This window comes from Dendropsophus ebraccatus, chromosome 8 (genome assembly GCF_027789765.1).
Source record: "Dendropsophus ebraccatus isolate aDenEbr1 chromosome 8, aDenEbr1.pat, whole genome shotgun sequence".
Taxonomy (NCBI): domain Eukaryota; kingdom Metazoa; phylum Chordata; class Amphibia; order Anura; family Hylidae; genus Dendropsophus; species Dendropsophus ebraccatus.
Genome location: NC_091461.1, coordinates 40,033,582 through 40,053,790, shown reverse-complemented (window position 1 = coordinate 40,053,790; position 20,209 = coordinate 40,033,582). Strand labels below are relative to the sequence as shown.

Genomic DNA, 20,209 nt, shown 5'->3' with positions numbered 1-20,209 from the left:
CCCTGTGCAGCACCCTATACTCTGTCTATGAACTGTGTGTGCATATATGAGCTCACAGAAGTGGCATTATGGGATTACATTTACCGTACATTGATTAGTAATTCTGCTAGTTTGTAGAAGTGAAGTGTTCTTTTTTTCTTTTTACTGTATATTAGAGGACATCATTAAGGGACCCTAATGTCATAATATTGGAATGGCCTTAAAGTCAGCAGTTTTGATGCCCTAGTTGTATGTGGAGCATAGAGATGGGAGTTAAAGCATACATAAAATTGCAGTTATGCAGGTTGCAAGACAAAAAAAAAAACATCTTCTGACGTCCTGTAAGGAGCTGGACCCTTTATGATAGGTGTCCGGAGCTCTATAACTTCTCTCCTCATCTCTTCTTTGGAGCTGTAGGCAGTGTTAAGGGCTCAAAACCACCAACACATTCCATTTAAAATCTTTACAGCTGCCCCCTCATTCTGCCAGCTAATTTAGCGTGCTGTTTGGGGCAGCCCGTACTATGTGAATGTAACCTTGACTATTGTTTTTATATCTATCAAACAGCCTGTAGTCCAGCTGTATATGGGCACATGGGCTGTCATGAAGAGAATTGCCCTCTCCTAGCCACTTTAGGTTTATTACATACATGTCCCTGACTACAGAGGACAATTCTAGTAAAAACTAATAGTAGTAAAAATTCTAGTGTATAGCGGAATTGCTGTCTATGAAGTTTCCTAGAAAAAGTACACCTATGTTTTATAGGACTTGCCTAGTCACCTGCACAGTACAAATCTGTAAATATAGCTCTCAGCATCAGGTAGATGCTTGTGCCACTATGTCACCTGGTATAAAATCCTGTTATACATAAACCGCGGTGCGTGTTGGGAGTGACATATACAACAACACAAATGCGTTATGGACGTGTGAGTAATTCTGACGTATTAATATCTCAACACTAAAATGCTCCACCCTCATTTGGGCACAATGAGCTGTCCGTCCTGTTAAATGTATTGTTTGTCAGTCACGGGTATAAAAGCCATCACCATTTGGAAGAAGTCAACTAAGGGATTTGTACTTTTTGACGGATGTCATCACATCTAACCCCTTCAGTTGATGTTGGTCTAGCTAAGGAGACAGGACATTAATAGATCCAACAGATTGGGTAGAGTCCAATATGGAGCTGTCCCAGCCACCCTCCATGTACGTGGATTGCAAAGACCTTGATGCAGCTCACAGGTATCGTGTCATTTAACTCTATCATCTATCAGTGTATCACTTCTATCCTGTGGACCAATCAGATTGTCAATATTACTACTACTATATCTATCCTATTACATATCCTATACTGTGTGTCATTATTATACCCAACACCATTCAGTTAATCCGATGGGTCCCATCCTGTGATTGTGGAAATCTTCATAATATCTTGTTGTTTTTTAATAAGATTCTAGTTTCTGATGAAAGATACGAGAATTAAAGTACTGTTCTGCTCCATTGGTTACACTGTGGCCTAGTTTACAAGTAGCTTGAGGCAGCGTCTTCTTTTATTTTTTATTTTTTATTTTGTGCATAACTATGACCAAATCCAGATTTATGCTGGTAGCCTGGATATTATAATATTATAGGAAATATAAATGAATATAGATCCTAGCTTTTTTTATTTATTTATTTTTTGTATTTTTCAGAACTTCAGTAGTTTCAGTCACTAAAGAACCAGATAAACAAATTGTTCATTTGCTTTTTTGGTGTGAATTTCATGGTCCGGTCCTAGCCTGAAATACATGTCACCCAGGAAAGTTCTCCATTCTGGGATTGGTGATTGTGTTACAGGCTGCTTAGTCTTAGTCCAAACCATAGGATCCTTAAAGGAGAAGTCCATGATCTCCCCTCTTGGAACTGGAGCGGAGGACAACCTCCTCCCTAGCTCTTAAAAAAAAAAAAGTCTGAGCCTGCACCTCTCCTTAAGATGGGTATATGGTCATATCTTTCTGTTGTAATACAGAAAGATATGACCATAAAGTAATACAATGAGATGTGGCGGCAACCCCGGTTCCTGCCAAACTGAGCATCGGTAGGATAGCCACTGGGTGGACAGTTGTTAAGGCCCATTCACACTGCGGAAAACAGGCGGAAATTCTTGTCAATTCTTTCAGCGGAGAGCAGAGGCACCCGATACTTAACATTAAGACAGTGAGTCGGCAGCGGGGATTCTGCTCAGGATTTCCGCCTTTTTTCCGCAGTGTGAATGGGCTCTTAGTAGGGAGCACTTACCCTTTCTCAGTAACCAGGTGGATGACATGATTGATGTGTTTGTGGAATATTTTTAGCATAGTCCTAAAACCTGCAGCCAATGAATTGTATCAGTCTTCATTGTTCATGGATGTCTCTATGGTGAGAATGTGAGAGGGGTGAGATATCAGTTTCCTGACTGTCTCTAGTAAAAAGCTGTTAAAGAGGTCGTCCAAGATTTGGAAAAAGGGTGAAGTGACGCCATTTATCTGTGGGTTGTGTCTAGTATGTAGCTCAGCCCCATTCTCTTCAAAACCTGTTGATACCCCTATGTGAGCCGTAACGTTGGCTAAAGTGACCAAACAGAAATTGGCACAATTTGACATAAAGGGACTTAATTTTCGGTATCCTGGCTGTTTACCATGTGCTTTTTTTGTTTCCATTTCTGTGTTTATACAGATAGGGTTAAGTGTGGCTCCATTCCCTGGGATATGTTTGGTTTTGTAGATCAGTTCTTCCCAATTCCAGTCCTCATGGCCACCAACAGATCATGGTTTTTGAGGATTTCCTTAGTATTTCACAGGTGATATAATTATCCTTGGGGTATTACATGAGGTAGTATCACAGATGATCTTTGTATGGGATATCCTCAATACATGACCTGTTGGTGGGCAATGAGGACTGGGATTGAGAAGCACTGTTAAAGCTCATCCTTTCTTTTGAATGGGGATTAGTTACAAGACTGGCAATTCCATTCAGTCACTGGCTATGTGGTCAGATGAAACATCAACCATCTTGTAGTTATGTTACAGACACTGAATACAGACACACGAGGGATGACGTACATGCACCTGACTCGACTGACAGGTTCTTTAGGAAGTAAGTGAGCCCAAACCACCCTGAAATGTATGAGAAACAAAATGACAGGGTGTTTCCTACCAGAGCAGTGAATTATCTTATAGATTTAAATGGCTCGTGCCTCTCATTACCATTTACTGCACTGTACGGGTCATGTGACTAAAGATATAAGCTGTTTTTTTTTTCCTTGAGAAAATATTTTAATTGTTGCGGTAGGTCATTGAGTTTCTGTGTGTAATGGCATTCCTGTAACGTGAGTAATAATAAGGAATATAGTATTTATTGAAAGTGACGGGTGATTTTTGTGGTTTCCTGTTTTCCTTTACTTCCTGCTGCAGTTTAACAGCCAATTGAGGGTCTCTGCTCCAGGACCCCTATTGAATTACAACATAGAGAGTCTGGAGTGTTTTGCCAGCAGCGAATAGTGCACCGTTATGTGTGTGGCTGTGTCTGGTACTGCAAATAGTGTACATTTAATATGAGACGACTTCCCCTATAGAAAACCACTTTTTAATATATTTTTTGGTGGTCTCTTAAAAGAGGTTTTTCTGTATAAACTTTAGTGAACCTCAGTATCCTTCTTTTCTTAATATCACACTATTTTGGGTCTGAAAGCCAAGATCTGGTGACTATTCTGGTTCAGTCCTTACAGTGATGAGCAGGCTGTGCCTATCTGTGACATGGAAGAATAAAACATTTGTAGGTCAGACAGGACCGCACGAACCATCCAGCAATCATTTGTGTGATTCTTCACTTTCATCATTGTTGGCCGCACGTCACCTGTTTACCCAGAATGGTGTATGGCTGACCGAAAATGATTGATTTTTTTTTTTTCCTGGTAAGACAATGCGATTAGCTGAGGAACAAGTGTTCACTCATTCCGTGTCTGATCGCTGGGCCTATTACAAAGTATCAGCCTGTTTGGACAATAATTCCCCCACATAATGGAGCCCTTAATGGTATGGGGATATTCACTGGAGAGCAGTGCTTCCTCCATGTCACAAGCAGGCGCATCAGCAGGTAACACAGCTCACCAATTTGATTACCACAGAATACAGCTCCCTCCTGGTAACCTTTACGATTAACTCTTAGGGTTCATCTTAGTCACACTGAACTCTTCATTAGAGATTTTTATTGTATGACAGGTATATAGGGCAGGGAAGTAGTCACCCATGTTGCTGACTTCTACCACCCTTACCTGTACACGTCTCTTACTCACGTGTTAGGAGGAAAGATACATTTATCACATGCATCTGCACTCGTCCAATCCAGCATGTGTTAGGCTGTCACGTATTCAGAGGGTGGCTGCCGGTGACAGCTGTAACCACAAATGTGGCCACAAATCTGCCTTGTCACGGGTCGGCTACAATGTAATATCAGCACGTCCGGGAGGTTTAGCGTAATCTGTGCTTTTGACAAAAGTGCAATAAATTGACGTCCATTTTAAAGCCGTAATTCGGGAACATGAGTAAATCCTCCCTTGAGGTCTTATTATGGGATTACTTTTGGATGATCACAGCTTGTTCTTTGGGTCAGTCCCACAGGCTTTAGAAGTCACTATTCACAGGATATTTTTCTGTTAATACCTATTAAAGGGGTCCTGTCACTTTAATAGATGTGTTGCTCTGAGCTCCGGGGTGAATATGTGGCATATATCCTGTATCTTTCAATAGGACTGGAGTACTTAAAGTGACACTGTCACCCCCTTTTTGCATTCTGACTTCTCTACACAGGTGTAATGGATAAATTTAGCAGTTTTCATACCTTATTTTATATCATACGTCATGGTGCTTGTTCAAGTAAAAAGTCATCTTTTATCAACTGCAGATTTGTGCTAAGTGGACAGGGCTTCATTTCAGCTGCGCCATTTAGCCCCTCCCACAGTGTTACCTTTGGCCCTGCCCCTCAGTGACGTCATGGACACATAGGGCCTGTCCCCTCAATGCCGATTGTAATGGGCCGACCTAGAGGGGGTGGGGCCTAGACCTTTAGGCCAGCCTGTTCCAAGGGTCAGCGAGGGGGCAGAGCCTATGTACATATGTTGTCAAGGAAGGGTGGGGGCCAACTGTGGTGCTGTGGGTGTGGCTAAGTGGCGCTGTTGCTGTCAAGCCCCGCCCACTTAGCACAATCTGCAGTTGATAAAAGATGACTTTTTACTTGAACAAGCACAATGACATATGACATAAAATAAGGTATGAAAACTGCTAAATTTACCTTTTACACTTGTGTAGGGAAGTCAGAATGCCAAAACTCTCTTTTGCCAAAAAGTTACTGCGCAGGGTCAGCACTACTTGTGCTCTATTAGAATAGCCATATTTGGGGAAAAGTAAAGATCCTGGTTGGTTTAGCTTGTGAGTTACTTTTGATTCAGCCACATTGACACCTATACACTTCTCCTAAAAGTGCCATGTCACGCTTACCCTCCCCCCGTTAGCAAATGTTTGCAGGATTTGGCTTGGATTAAATTGAAGGACATTGAAGTTCTTGCATCACCCAGCACCTATTTACCCTGTGTGCCAAGCATGCCTGTGATATCTGTTACAAATCAATGGCTGCACTCATGGAAAGAAGCCCAATTCCCCTGGGTCATCAAAGCCATCCTCAGCTCCTTCTATCTATAGTCACCCAATGAATTACATATTCTGTATCTTTTCTTCTCATTGCTGGAGGTAAAGCTTCTTTTTTCTGCATCTAGTTGAAAGGTTTTTTTTTTTATACACGTTTTCTTTTTGATAGTTAGATGCTAAGTAAGATACTCTCATAGGCGGGGTGGCCTTTTAGTACAACTATAACAGATTATTTTATCATTTTAACTTTGGGCCAAACCATTTGTGCTTTGTGAAAACTCATTACTTTTACAGTCATTGAATAAGAAACATTTAGCATACCTGTACTTTCAAAAAGTACTTTAAAACCTGTCTGGTTTTGTTACATTAACCCTTTTAGGGTAGTAACCAGGTAACTTGTGGGCTCTCACTGCTGTTATTAAAGGGGTTGTCCGGCGAAAAAAAATTATTCACAGAATAACACACATTACAAAGTTATACAACTTTGTAATGTATGTTATGTCTGTGAATGGCCCCCTTCCCCGTGTCCCACCACCCCCACCCGTGTACCCGGAAGTGTGGTGCGCTATACATTACCTGTCGCGTGCCGACCACGGTCTCCGATCGTCAGCAGTGACGTCTTCTTCGGGAGCTTGGCGGATCTTCCCGAGTGCCGGCCGCCCTCTGCAGCGTCATCCGAAGCTCAGCCGCGATTGGCTGAGCATAACTGTGCTCAGCCAATCGCGGCTGAGCAGCTGATGACGTGGCGACGTCACTGCTGACGATCGGAGACCGTGGACGACACGACATGCGGTGAGTATAATGCACCACACTTCCGGGTCTAGCGTGGGTGGGGGGAAACACGGGGAAGGGGGCCATTCACAGACATAACATACATTACAAAGTTGTATAACTTTGTAATGTGTGTTATTCTGTGAATAATTTTTTTTCGCCGGACAACCCCTTTAAGCCCCTTACAGTCCCCTGTATGGCACTCACCTGGACTTCCTTATCATAGTACAGCACGTACTCCTCTCTGCTTTACCATAACATAGCACACAAAATGGCACTGCAGGGTAATTCTTTGCAGTACAGCACTATAGATGGCATGTGGCCACAGAAGGAGGTTATTGATGCACTGGCTTTGCAAGATGCTATGTGAGCAGAAAGGGAAATGGCAACAGCATCACAGCAAGGGACAAGAACAGACAGAATCTAAACTGTAAATTGCTGATGACAAGCTAAATGGAGAAGGGGATATGGGATTACAGTAAGAAAGGGGTTATACCACAAAAGCAATCCGGTCCAAGCAGTGAACTGCTGATAATGTCACATGGGAATGTTCCCCAGAACCTTATGCATGGTCAGAGATAAGAGGGAAGCGATGATTTTACCTTTCAGGCATAGTGTGAATCTGCTGAAAGAGACAGATAGGTATTCATATGGTCGAGGCCTTCTCCTGCACATAGCACTAGTTAAGCCCGCCCCCACTTCCTGTGTTGCTTCTTGGTCTCTCTGGTGCAAGAGACTGAATTACCCTAATGACTGGCAGTGGGTAGGCACCTAGTGACCAAGAAGTTGCATACAGTTAGCAAATGATGGAGCTGAGCTTTCCAATGACAAGCTGCATACAAGTATACACATGTATTTTATATATATACTGTATGTGTGTGTGTTTGTGTGTGTGTGTTTATATATATATATATATATATATATATATATATATATATATATATATATATATATATATACACATACATACATACATACATACATTTTTTTTCTTTTTTATTGGCCCTTTCCATGTTTTGTTAATTTTGTATAAATGACTCCATAACCTTGTGTCGTCTTCACCTACTTGGTTTGGGTGAAGTGAAGGAATGCATCTTGGTAGGTATACAGATCAGGCAGAGAAGTTATAAAAATATAAAGATATATAACATAATGCTGGACTCTTAAGGAATATTGTCCCTCAATAATTTTAGGGGGGGGGGCTGGGGAGCTGAATTCCTTTATAAATTTTCAGGTTGGAAAAAAAATCTTTTAATCTCAAGATGTGCATTTTAGGGTCCTTTTACACAAACCGATAATTATCTGACAGATTTTTGAAGCCAGAGCCAGGAACAAAGTAAAAACAGAGAAAAGGTCATTAAGGTAAGATTTCTCCTCATTTCAAATCCATTCCTGTCTTTGGCTTCAAAAATCTGTCCAATATCTGTGTGTAAAAGGACCTGTGTGTATGCGACTGTGTAAGTGCCAGGCACTTTCTTATTTTGGCCTGTTTAGGTATGTCAGGTTAGGTTCAGGTAGGACCGTCCTATTTAAGGTCTAAAAATGTATGCGTTATTATGAGAACTAATGAGATTGTGGTTAATCGTGAACCCATGTAACCTGTTTCTGAACTCTCGTCCATGAGATGATGTCTCTAACAAACGGTGGAGATACACTTCAAGGACTGTGACTTCCAGCAGATTTTTGTCACTTTCCTTTAAATGCACAGGGCTGCCATTGGAGATCACAGTTGCTTAGTAATACACAGAAGGATAAAATTGTTGAGTTTATGAATAGAAAGCAGTGGTGATAAGCATTGTCATCAATAGCGTTGGGTTCACAAACCATACGGAGGTTAGATTGTGAGCACAGTGGCACAGGCGCCAATGTATGTCCTCTGTACAGCACTGTACAGTTCTGTTATGGCTTGTGTGTACCTTCTGCAGAAACACTTTTATTACAAGGTTGTGTCCCTGACATGGGTGCATCTTTACTGTAGGTATATGTGACCTCTGAAGGAAATAATATCCGGGCAGCCAGTTGCCTCGGCGGGCAGCCTTTAAGGTCATATCTCTGCCCCCAATCTTCTCTCATGTGTAATTTTCTTTTCTTGTCCTGCAGGGTCTTTGTGAACAGAAGTCTAGCCATGGAAAAGATCAAGTGCTTTGGATTTGATATGGATTATACACTTGCTGGTGAGCATGGAAAGAATTTGAAGGCCTTACAAAGCTGCTATTTATAACTTTTTTCCCATTAGTCCCAGAATATTGTCTCTGTTTCTTAGAACAGATGATTATTTAGGTCAACTATACCTGGGAAATGTAATGGTAAAGAAGTGCACTAGATTATGTGGGCCCAATAACAAGAAAACTGCACACCTGAGTACATAAAACGCAACATACACTATTCCTCATAGATCTAATGACATCTGATGGGATCTTTGATAAATTTTGTGAGGTGATAGAGCTAAGCATAAAGACCTTTAAAAGTTTTTTCCCATCATAGTCACAGGATCTGCCAATATGCCATTAAAAGGAACCTATCATCACTTTCATGCTGCCCCAACCTTAGGCAGTGGGAAACAGGGACAGGTTTACCTTTTTATAATTTTGTATCATTACCACTGAGCAGAGCTATTTCTCATTCTCTCCATCTTGGGGCACGACCTAAGTAGGACTGTTTGCTAGCAGTACTCACACCTGCACTTTCTCTCTCTTAGTTCTCTGGCCAGTCACAGAATAGCACTTACTGCTCTTTGCTATACTATAACATAGTGCTGGAGACCAGACTTAACAGTTTGGCTTTTTGCTGACAACAGGATCCCAATTCACCTAGTTGCCTCCTAGTGCTTCTTCTTACCCTACTGGCCATGAATAATAGATCTCTACCTATAAACAAAAGCCGGCAGGGCGGGTAGAAGCTGCTGAAGCCACCCTGGGGACTTGGAGCTGTTCCTGGCCTGAAGCACTGTACAATAGGTGTTCCTGGCCTGAAGCACTGTACAATAGGTGTTCCTGGCCTGAAGCACTGTACAATAGGTGTTCCTGGCCTGAAGCACTGTACAATAGGTGTTCCTGGCCTGAAGCACTGTACAATAGGTGTTCCTGGCCTGAAGCACTGTACAATAGGTGTTCCTGGCCTGAAGCACTGTACAATAGGTGTTCCTGGCCTGAAGCACTGTGTCTTAGGTGTCAGTCTTAGAAATAACGAAGTTACTATAAGCCCCATGATCAGCTTTTTACTCTGTGAAGCTGCTGATGGATATTTTCTCTCTTTCAGTGGGTGCTGTAGGGTAAATTGGTAGTAGGTGCTGCTTGTTCAGATAAATGGGCAACCATGTATTACATGTTCAAGCTACTGTTTCTGGTGGCTTTTCACTGACTTGCCAAGAGAAGAACGGTACAAGTTGGACATCTTGCCTCTGTCATCTGCATATACTGTGTTAGGGTGTGTGTGTGTGTGTGTGTGTGTGTGTGTGTATACTGTGTGTATGTATAGATTATCCAGATAGAGGCTCCAAGACAACTTATATTTATTTTTCCATATAGAAACTTGTTAATGAAATAGAAAGGCATTGAGTTCACATGTCCACTGTAAACTATAGACAATCATTTATTCTCAGTACCTTTGGTTTTCTTCCTTTTTTTTGGACATTATCGTCCCCCTGACAGCTAAATCCCCTATGATCATCTTTGCTTTTAGCTTCCATGGTGTGTCCAGCCCAGTGAACAACTTTAATGTATATTGCTGCAATGCACCACATTTGTACTGATGCAGACTATTGAGTCCATGATGTCTGGTGACATTGTGTGTAGGCGAATGTTGCGTTTTAATGCTAAGTCACCAGATACCTATACAGCCTCTCTGCATTTTCCATAGTGTCAACAAGGACGTTTCTCTCCTGAGCTAGTGTCAAGCTTTGGCCTCTCGCAATGACTCTATTTCAATACTTGTGTATGAAGTTACTTGGATCCACTTAATCTTGTCAAAGTTCACGCCTCTCCGACATTCAGTACATTAGAGAGATAGTACAGTGGTTGCATTTCCAGCAGGGGTATTAAATGGCAGCTTATGGAAACATTAATGTGTCGGGCTGAAAATGAGCTGTCAGTCAGGTGGGCTTACTTGTAAACAAGCTTGGCCACCCCCATCACCAACAATGGCTCAAGCCATCCCATGACCTTTGATTCTGTGAACCAGTTACACATGGACATATTGTTTTCAGAGATCCTTTAAGCCCATTGATAGAATTATTACTAGTTGGCACCTATTGACGTAGCTCATAGTACAGAGTAAGAGAATTATTAACACGTTCCGTATTTGTGTCCTCAATTGCAAATCCGCGTTTATGTACTTGAGTTATTGCCTCTTGATTTCAATTGGGCTATTCACACCATCAGTAGATTGAGAGTACGCAATCTGATCCGCCAAAAAAAGGAATATGTTCTAGTGCGGGTTTTTTTTTGTGTGCAGATTCTCCACTCAAAGTCAATGGGATCGGATTGTAACCTTTTGGCATCCGTGTTTGATGAGCTATCTGCTCCTGATGCTAAATCTAACTCTACTTTTAGTAGGGTATTATTACTAAGTCTCTATACTACTTTGCTGTAGGCATCAGAGGCCTTTACCACAACAGTCTTCTCTTTGGCTGACTGCTGACACCCTGACATAGCAATATTACATTCTGGCCATTTATATACCTGGCGGATCATGTAATACATGCTTGGTTTGCCACACTAAGTGGAGTTTGGTAACTGCTTTCCACTTTTGATGGAAGAAGGGGTCTCAAGCAAACTTATTCCCTCTTTGTTTGGGTTCTCACAGTATTTTTTAGCCAAAACCAAAAATGAGTCCAAAACACAGAAAATGGTGAAAGTCTTTTGTTATAGATTTTCTCTGTATTGGTTCCAGCTTTGGCTAAAAATACTAATAAAACTGCTACGTGTGAACCCTGCCTTATCTATACAAGGTTGTGCCGTGGTTGCACGGTGTCGCAGCTAATGTCAGTGAATGGGGTTATGTTGCAACCCATAAGTGGCGCTAAGGCAGTGGAGGGGTCAATGTCAGTAACTCAGTCCAGCATTGAAGAGGAGGTTAAGTAAGACCTTAGCTAAGTGTCATCATTTACATTTAGGCAAGCTAAGCATCTCTGGGTCTTTATTATGGTCTAGAGTCCTGTCTGACCTAATTTCACATGTAATAGATGCGACTGACCGCATTATAGTCCCTATGAGACCTCTTTGTGATGCATTTAGTTCAGATCTGTGGTTAGGCAGAGACCTGCAGCCGTAATACGTTATGCTTGCCATAAACTGGCCTGAATGTTCCTCCTGTTTTGCAATCCTCATATTACTGTGCAGAGCGCTGCAATGCTTGGTTATTATTTGCGTTGGGTTTAGGATCTTTACTGCAGTGTCCCCCACATGTGGCTCTCTAGCTGTTGCAAAACTATAACTCCCATCATGACTTTATAATTGACAGCAGAAGGGAGGTGTAGCTCTGCAACAGCTGAACAGCCGCAAGTTAAGGAACACTGATTTATTAACACAAACGTAACAATGCTACACACATATACAACTTTACTACACACAAATGCATCCACAGCTCCGTTCGCTGTATCTCTTGTAGCCCTTGGTGTGTCTCCTCACAGGCATGTGACTGGTCACTGGCCTATGACATCATCAAAGGTCCTGTAACCTCTGTGCTGGGTAAGGTCTGTTGAGGCATTATCTGCACAGTAGGAAGCTGGTTGTGATGTGTCCATCATATCCAGCTTCCTGCCCTACCTGGCAATGATCTCACATATTGGTGCTGGGGAGGAAATGGAAGAGAACTGGGGCTGATTCAAAGGTTCACTTAATCACTAGGAAAGCAGTCAGGGCAGTATGACACTGTGTGTGTAAGATGCAGGCAAAAATGTTTTTGTTTTTTTGTTCCAAAATGTGAAACTTACAGAAAAACGGCATTTTGCTTAGCTTCAACACAGCAAGAGCCACACAGAACAACACCGGTATCTCTGGTCACTTGTGTTATCCTGTCCTTTAAAAAAGGCTGCAAACCAAAAACAAAAAACTTAAAGGACAACTCCGGCGCTAAACTTTTTTGTCCCAATAGAAGCACAGTACAAAGTTATATAACATTGTACTGTGCTTCTCGCCTGGATTTTCAGCCGTTCCGTTCTTATTTGGCCCGGACCCCACACCCGGAAGTAATCAAATTCTATGCCTACCTTATTACTGTCGACACCACTGCCCTGGCGGTCTGCCTCTTCGTGACGGACGAGTAACAGCAAAGAGGCCGTCCTGCCTGCTGTCCATCTTCTCCAGCGTTCCGGCCCACCGCTTCACGTCGGCAGTGACGTCCTTGCTCAGCCGTCATTGGCAGAAGGCTGGGGCTATAACTAGGGGCGTGTATGCAGAGGATAGGGGCGTGAATAAGAAAATTAGGGGAGTGCAGAGTGGGCGGGCCGGAGGAACGGAGAGGCGGCATATAGAATAGGAGGGACGGGTCTGGAGCGAAAGGAATCATGGGAGTTTGGCTGCGCGCGCATCCCAGCCGAACCAGGAAGTAAGAGGGTAACGGAGCGGTGTTACAGCGCGCGGCGGGGTCCCGGAACGGCGGTAATTTGAGATGCCGACCACATGTATATGATGAAGAGGTATGAAATAGACATTGTGGGTGATTAGAATTTTTTGGTCGAGCGCCGGAGTTGTCCTTTAAGTCTTTTAAAAAGTTTTTGCAAGAAAAAAAAAGGTGTGTTTGAGAGGGGCCATTCTGACATTTTAATCCAGGGTGTATTCAGCTCTGCAGGTTGCCCTTTGCTTCATGCTGAAGTGAATACATTAGTGATGTCTAGGATTACCTTTTTCTCTCTTATCCGGTGTCCATTTAGAAAGAAACAGCTGCAGTGTTAGTGATAAAAGCGCCTTTGTGGTTTTATGGATTTCTTTTTTTTTTTTTTTCCCCCCCTTCATTCGTTGAAGCAGAGGCTGGCTGTACCACACTTATAATACAATTGCTTTGAATATAAGAGAGAAATCAGATTGCGGTTAAATCATTCACAATATAGTAAGATGTCAGAGCTGACAGGTAACACTGGACAAGGTTGCTCAAAGCTTAGTCTCTTAGCACTGGCTGTTTGGTCTTTTTAGTGTTTGGTAAAGGAGATTTATGGACATCTTTAAATTAATTTTTAGCTGGGAAAATGCTGACAGAAATCCTACTGGACTAAAGATGTCTGCATAGGGCTGAGCTCACTATACTATATACAGTCATCCTGAACCACAGCTCTGGGGGTTTTATACTGTGTCCAGCTACCCATTTGGACTGGTAAAGAGAGTCCCTGCCTATCTCTCTCTTACGGCCTTCATTATGTTTTGCATCTACATTTAGCGTCTATGCTGTTAAATCTCCAGACATGCATGCTAAATATATTAGCCCAAAGGAGGCCACAAGAGTGTTTTGTTTTGGCTGTTATGCGTCTGTAAACTAAAAAAAAAAAAAGCAAGCATATTTAAAAAAATAAATAAATAAATAAAATTGCATGATTTTATTAGCTTAACCCTGTAGCATGATGACAAGGTGGCTCAAGTGCTCTAACTGTTGTTATTGAGTCCCAGAGAGTCCTCTCTATGGTCCACAGCTACTTGTGTCCATTGTAGGGGATGGGATCAGAGTTGGGCTGTTTTTCAGTAATGCACCCACAGGACTTCCTCCACCTCAATTGTCTGGCCAATCAAAGCACAACACATACCTCCCAACAGCATTATGCCTTGGTATAGCAGAGAGAAGTGCACTGGACTAGCTAGCTCTGTGCTGGGCTGAAGATTTACAGAGTACACTACTATAGATGACTTGTGGAGAAGGTTGTAAGGTTTTATGTACTGAAAAGCTAAAGGGAGGGGAATACATGTCAGCACTGAACACACAGCAGTAAGTGCATTGGTGCATTTATGCAAGAGACCGCTACCTTGAGCTTTATGGGTGGTGAGAGATGATAGGGAAGCTTTGATTTACCTTTCAGGCACTGTTCAGTAAGCAGACTAGCCCAGGCGTTCTCAGGCTCTTTTCCCTTTCTCTTACTGCATGAAGCAAATGCTGAGCCCCTATCAAATGAAGGGAAGTTGTATGATACAGGATCCTTAAAAAGGATGGATGCCACTGTTCATAGCCTCTGTATAATATATGTCAAATATATCAGGGGCAGGATAATAAGCGTAGAGTGCAGCAGTACTCTTTCCATTAAAAATACAGGAAACCCTGTCAGGGGCCATCTAAATCTGTTGTTCGAGGGGTCAGTCACAATGGACGTCTGGTGCAAGTGTAAATAAAACTAAACGGTTTCAGATCCTTTCAAGTCGGGCAACAGGGAGTATAACAGAACTGCATAAAAGTGATGATGGTTCAGGATAAGTACATGCAGAACAAGTGAGGACTTATAGGGTCACCTGAACAAGCTAGTGGCTGGGTTCTAGTGTATTACTTTGTCTGTATCACCTTGTCCTGAATCGGTCCTGTCCCTATTATCCCCATCATTGTGACTGTAGCTACTTTCTATACTGAACTGTTCCTGTTTTCCAACTCTAAGAACATCCTGTGCTGTGATGGCAGCCGAAGAATTTGACTCTATGAAAGCGGGGCCAACTAAAAATAATACACCTCTGTGTTTAGTGGACCCCGGCCAGATTTATGTAGCATTTAACTAGGTTGAGTCCCTTGGAGGTATGCAATGTATTTCACAAGAGCAAACACAGCACATGTATCTGTGTAACACCATGTGTAACCTCACAGCTTGCTACATGAGTTCATAGGGTTTGTACAGTATTTTTCACCAGAGCAGGCGGCATATGCCTCTATGTAACACTGTGCACCGCTTCATATCTTGCTGAATGTGTTCACAGGGTTCTTATTTTTCACAATATGCATTTATGTAACACTATGGGGGACATTTATTAAGTCTGACATTTTCTGCGCTGGACTTAAAAACGTCCCTGCAGCTCTGATGGTACAGAGATTTATGTAGAGGAGGACTGCCTCTACATAAATCCGGTGCGCGCGGCAGGAAACCTACGCCAGCTTAGAGCCCCCCTGGCATACCTGGTGGAAAGTGGCCAGATGCAAATATTTTATTTGCAAAACAGCCCCTGGCCCCTTTACGCCAAAAAATACGCTTTTTAGGCTTAATACATGTCCCCCTATATATCTTGCTGAATGAGTTCACTGCCATGACCTGGGTATTGGTAAAATTCTGCAATTTTTTACTCAAATATGTCGCTGCTTAACCTGGAACCACTTATTAAAAAGAGCGTAAGGATGGAATATTAGGGCTTTCTGAATGTGTTCCAATGTATTGTCTCATCCGGAAGACCTCACGGCTGAGCTGAAACTACACTTGGGCCACGCCGTGTGGACGGAAGTATTAAACTCTCTCTTTCCTCTAATTCATTGTGCAAACAGCTTAAAAAACTCAGGAAATAATACATTGTGTTTAAGTAGCATAAACCTTTTAAGGTGACTATGGTGCACCCAAAGATGTCCTCACTGGAGGTCAGGAAGCTGAGATCTGTAGTGCTGTTTGAAAGGCTCTGTACATCAGATTGTTGCCATGTCCGGCACTGTACTTTCTCTAGGGTCAGAAAACATACAATTATTTTTTTTTACTTCACTCCACAGGAAATCTACACGGCTTTCTTTTTTCACAATACTGATAGAAAAAAGTAAAGCTACTTTGCAAACAGCACCACAGATCTTTGCTTACTGGATCCCTTGTAAATGAATTTTCTGATTTGGAGTGATTTAGACTGTTTATTTGATTTTCCCTTTTACATTGTGCATCATATGCTGGGTTGGGTGAATGATGCTGCTATCAGATTAGTCACTACAGTATATAGCTGATACCTGTATTTATTTTATGTTTTCTCAGTATATAAGTCTCCAGAGTATGAATCTCTTGGCTTTGACCTTACGGTTGAAAGACTGGTGTCTATTGGCTATCCACAGGAGCTTCTAAGTTTTGTTTATGACCCAACATTTCCTACCCGGTGAGTTACTATTCACGATATACAGCATCTGTCCGTCTTCTAGAACTTCTTGGAAAAAGTTAAATCTGATACTCTTCAGCACTTTCTCTGGTTGTAGTCATTTGCATTATATTTCCTTTACATTTGTACACCACCTATTTAATGCCACCATGTATTGTGTGATATGGTACTCAACGCATCCTATGCCAGTCACATGATCTGTCCGTCACTCTTTTTTTCCCATCTCAGTTTTTTGCTTTTTTTAATATATTGTGTATTTGTGCACCTCTGTGAAGGGATCTGTAGCCAGTCGCTGGCGTGCCTGCTCTTGTAGCTGAGCTTTACATTACGTGAATACATTTGCAAGCTAATCATATAAAAAATATCTTTCCTCAGGGGATTGGTGTTTGATACGACTTATGGAAATCTTTTGAAAGTGGATGCCTATGGGAATATACTTGTTTGTGCTCATGGCTTTAACTTCATGAGAGGGTAAGTCATTTATATTCCACCCCAGCAAGGGTTATTACCATGAAGGATTGTCAATTGTCACATGCTTGTGTGGAAAGTGATGGTGTGGGTCAACCAAGTAGGCAAGTATACCCATGTGGGGGTTTCATCTGACATTTTATCCCACCATGCCTTCGGGCTTGATACAGATGCTTGTCAGGTGATTGGGGAATTGGAAAATAAACAGGGAGAGGACTCTTTAGAATGCTGTTCCACCAAGAGCAGAAAGAAAGGCATTGATTTTCTCTACATTGCTTCACTGAGCTGACAAAACTGTTGTTTAGGGGGTTTGTGTAAAGAACACTCAGCGTTCCTGGTTTAACCCTTTAAGAAAGTGCTGCAGAACATGGCTTTACAGAATACGATGTCCTTAAAGGCATTTTCCGAGGATGATGGTGTCTTTTCATTGGCCCTTACTTATGACTCTCTGAGTCAGTGGTTACATTCATATTCATCCTGCAGCAACTGTTGTAGATACTAGGTGTTCAAAAGACCTGCATGGGCGGCTTCATTCAAGAAAGGTCACCCTTTCTTGAGTTTAGATGGTAAAAAGATGTGTTCCTCCCAAGGCTATACAGTTGCCAGACCATCATACGATGCACAAGTCTTATCAATTGGAAAATGGCAGAACTTGCTGGGCATTGTATGGTTACCTCATCACCTGTACTGTCTAACATGGAATGTGTGTCTCCACACCTGAACTAAAGAATACGAGGGAGATGAAGTTTACAGGTTTCCTTTAAAAGGGTTCTCCAAATCCTTACTTTCTAAAGGGGTCTCCTACCAATAAGCTGCTTACAAATTACCCACATGCTGGGATCAATCTCCACTGATCATGGACTTTAAACAGGCCGTCCAGTTTAGAACATCCATTTCCATCTACCCGATTGGGGTATCTCTGCATAATACTGTAGTAAGGGGTGCCCTGTATAGATTATTCTTCTCTTGTCCAAAGATGGAGGTGGTCAACAAAGAGCATCATGTATTGTTCTGGAGGACCTGTCCTGCTATACACAGACATGTGCCTGTGTGCTGCCTATTACCCAGGGATAATGGCACCTGTAATGATTATCACTCCCAGAACAATGATGGCTATTTTAGGAAAATCAGCTGCGTCTCAGTAAGTAGTCACAAGCTTTCTTGTGTCTCCACGCTCTATTGCTTCCTAAGACTAAAGCTGCAAACACTGCTTGGTGATGGTCATGACTTTTTTTTGTATGTGTCTGACCACTCAGCACCCACTCAGACTACAGATACATAACTCTGCCTAATCTCTTCTTTTTGAGAGGGTTAAAGGGGAAATGCATTTAGTTTTTTTTGTGTTTTTTTTTTTTTTTTTTTTTGGGGGGGGGGGGGGGGGGGTCTGTTTTGTGTTTCTGCACTTCCTGGTTTATCAGTTGTACACAGTACTACAGGTTCCAGAATGCAATGCTTTCCCTCAGCTGTTCTTCACAGTTTTCCACCCTGCCTATTCCCAGCCCAAAGCTGTTGCAGAACATCTAGGCTGTGTTCACACATTGCAGTTTCATGAATTACTGAGTTACTGAATTATTTGCAGTAATTTATGATTTCATTGTGGTCCCACCCACACTGTATTCTCTACCTGTAACACCACATAGCACGCTGTATTCTCTACCTGTAACACCACACAGCACGCTGTATTCTCTACCTGTAACACCACACAGCACGCTGTATTCTCTACATGTAACACCACACAGCACACTGTATTCTCTACCTGTAACACCACACAGCACACTGTATTCTCTACCTGTAACACCACACAGCACTGTATTCTCTACCTGTAACACCACACAGCACACTGTATTCTCTACCTGTAACACCACACAGCACACTGTATTCTCTACCTGTAACACCACACAGCACACTGTATTCTCTACCTGTAACACCACACAGCGCTGTATTCTCTACCTGTAACACCACACAGCACACTGTATTCTCTACCTGTAACACCACACAGCATGCTGTATTCTCTACCTGTAACACCACACATCACACTGTATTCTCTACCTGTAACACCATACAGCATGCTGTATTCTCTACCTGTAACACCACACAGCACACTGTATTCTCTACCTGTAACACCACACAGCATGCTGTATTCTCTGCCTGTAACATCACACAGGGCGCTGTATTCTCTACCTGTAACACCACACAGCACACTGTATTCTCTACCTGTAACACCACACAGCACTGTATTCTCTACCTGTAACACCACACAGCACGCTGTATTCTCTACCTGTAACACCACACAGCACGCTGTATTCTCTACCTGTAACACCACACAGCACACTGTATTCTCTAACTGTAACACCACACAGCACACTGTATTCCCTACCTGTAACACCACACAGCACACTGTATTCTCTACCTGTAACACCCACAGCACACTGTATTCTCTACCTGTAACACCACACAGCATGCTGTATTCTCTACCTGTAACGCTGATATTGGAATAAAGTAAAGAACTTTTAGAATTTTTTTTTTTCATTTCCACGCACATATTATGATCAAGCATCTTTTATCTTTGAACTTGAGCCCCACAATAAGGCTCTGATCCTCTCTGCCGGTTAGCATTATTTACTTGTGTTACTGCATCATTTTTGTGAATATACTGCAGTACTGCAATGACACTCCAACATGTGTGAACACAGCCCTAATTTCACTGCACACTTCTGCACAATTAGAGAAATCAGTGCTGCAGCTGCTTCTGGCCGGTCAGAGATGGTGAATCACTCAGGGGATTGGGGGATCCAGCCAAGCCTCCTGTGACATCACACCCTGCCACCTGTCTGCATCATCAGCCTGATCTCAGCAAACACACACAATGTGAGACAGAGGAAGATTTGTCTCCTAAGATGGGAGAGCAGTGGGAGCAGGAGACAATGTGGATTTGCACAGGGGCCTTTTTGTTTTCACTTCCTGGATTTCTATCAGCTACCAGTGTGGCAGAACCGCACAGATACAGTAATACATTGTATAGACACATCTATATAACTTTTAATCGAAAACAAGTTTTTCTTATCTGGAGTCCCCCTTTAAGTAAAAGCCAGGCTATCTGACATATCACATTGTTTTATACATTCATTGTTGCTTTCTGTGTTCCTTACATTTTTTTGGCCATATACATACAGGGGAGCATGATCTGCAAATACAGTTTTACCCAAGTCCTTTATGGCCCTGTGATGAAATGAAGATCCCAATGACGCCATTACAGTATCCATGACAGTCACAATGCGAAAACTTAAATGGGTTTTCTCATCTAGACAGTTGTTT

General features: G+C 42.3%; 1 protein-coding gene across 7 annotated transcripts in view; it reads left to right on the top strand.

Moving 5' to 3' along the window:
* The window catches only part of NT5C2 (5'-nucleotidase, cytosolic II), a 63,181-nt gene that overhangs the window by 19,921 nt on the left and 23,051 nt on the right, over positions 1-20,209 (top strand). For 6 of the 7 annotated variants that reach the window (XM_069980221.1, XM_069980222.1, XM_069980216.1 and 3 more), the window contains exons 3-5: positions 8,508-8,581; positions 16,309-16,426; positions 16,802-16,897. In XM_069980221.1, coding sequence (XP_069836322.1) covers positions 8,508-8,581; positions 16,309-16,426; positions 16,802-16,897 — 288 coding nt within the window. Of the gene's footprint in view, positions 1-1,058; positions 1,219-8,507; positions 8,582-16,308; positions 16,427-16,801; positions 16,898-20,209 lie in introns of those variants that run through there. The other variant, XM_069980223.1, reaches the window with a different exon arrangement.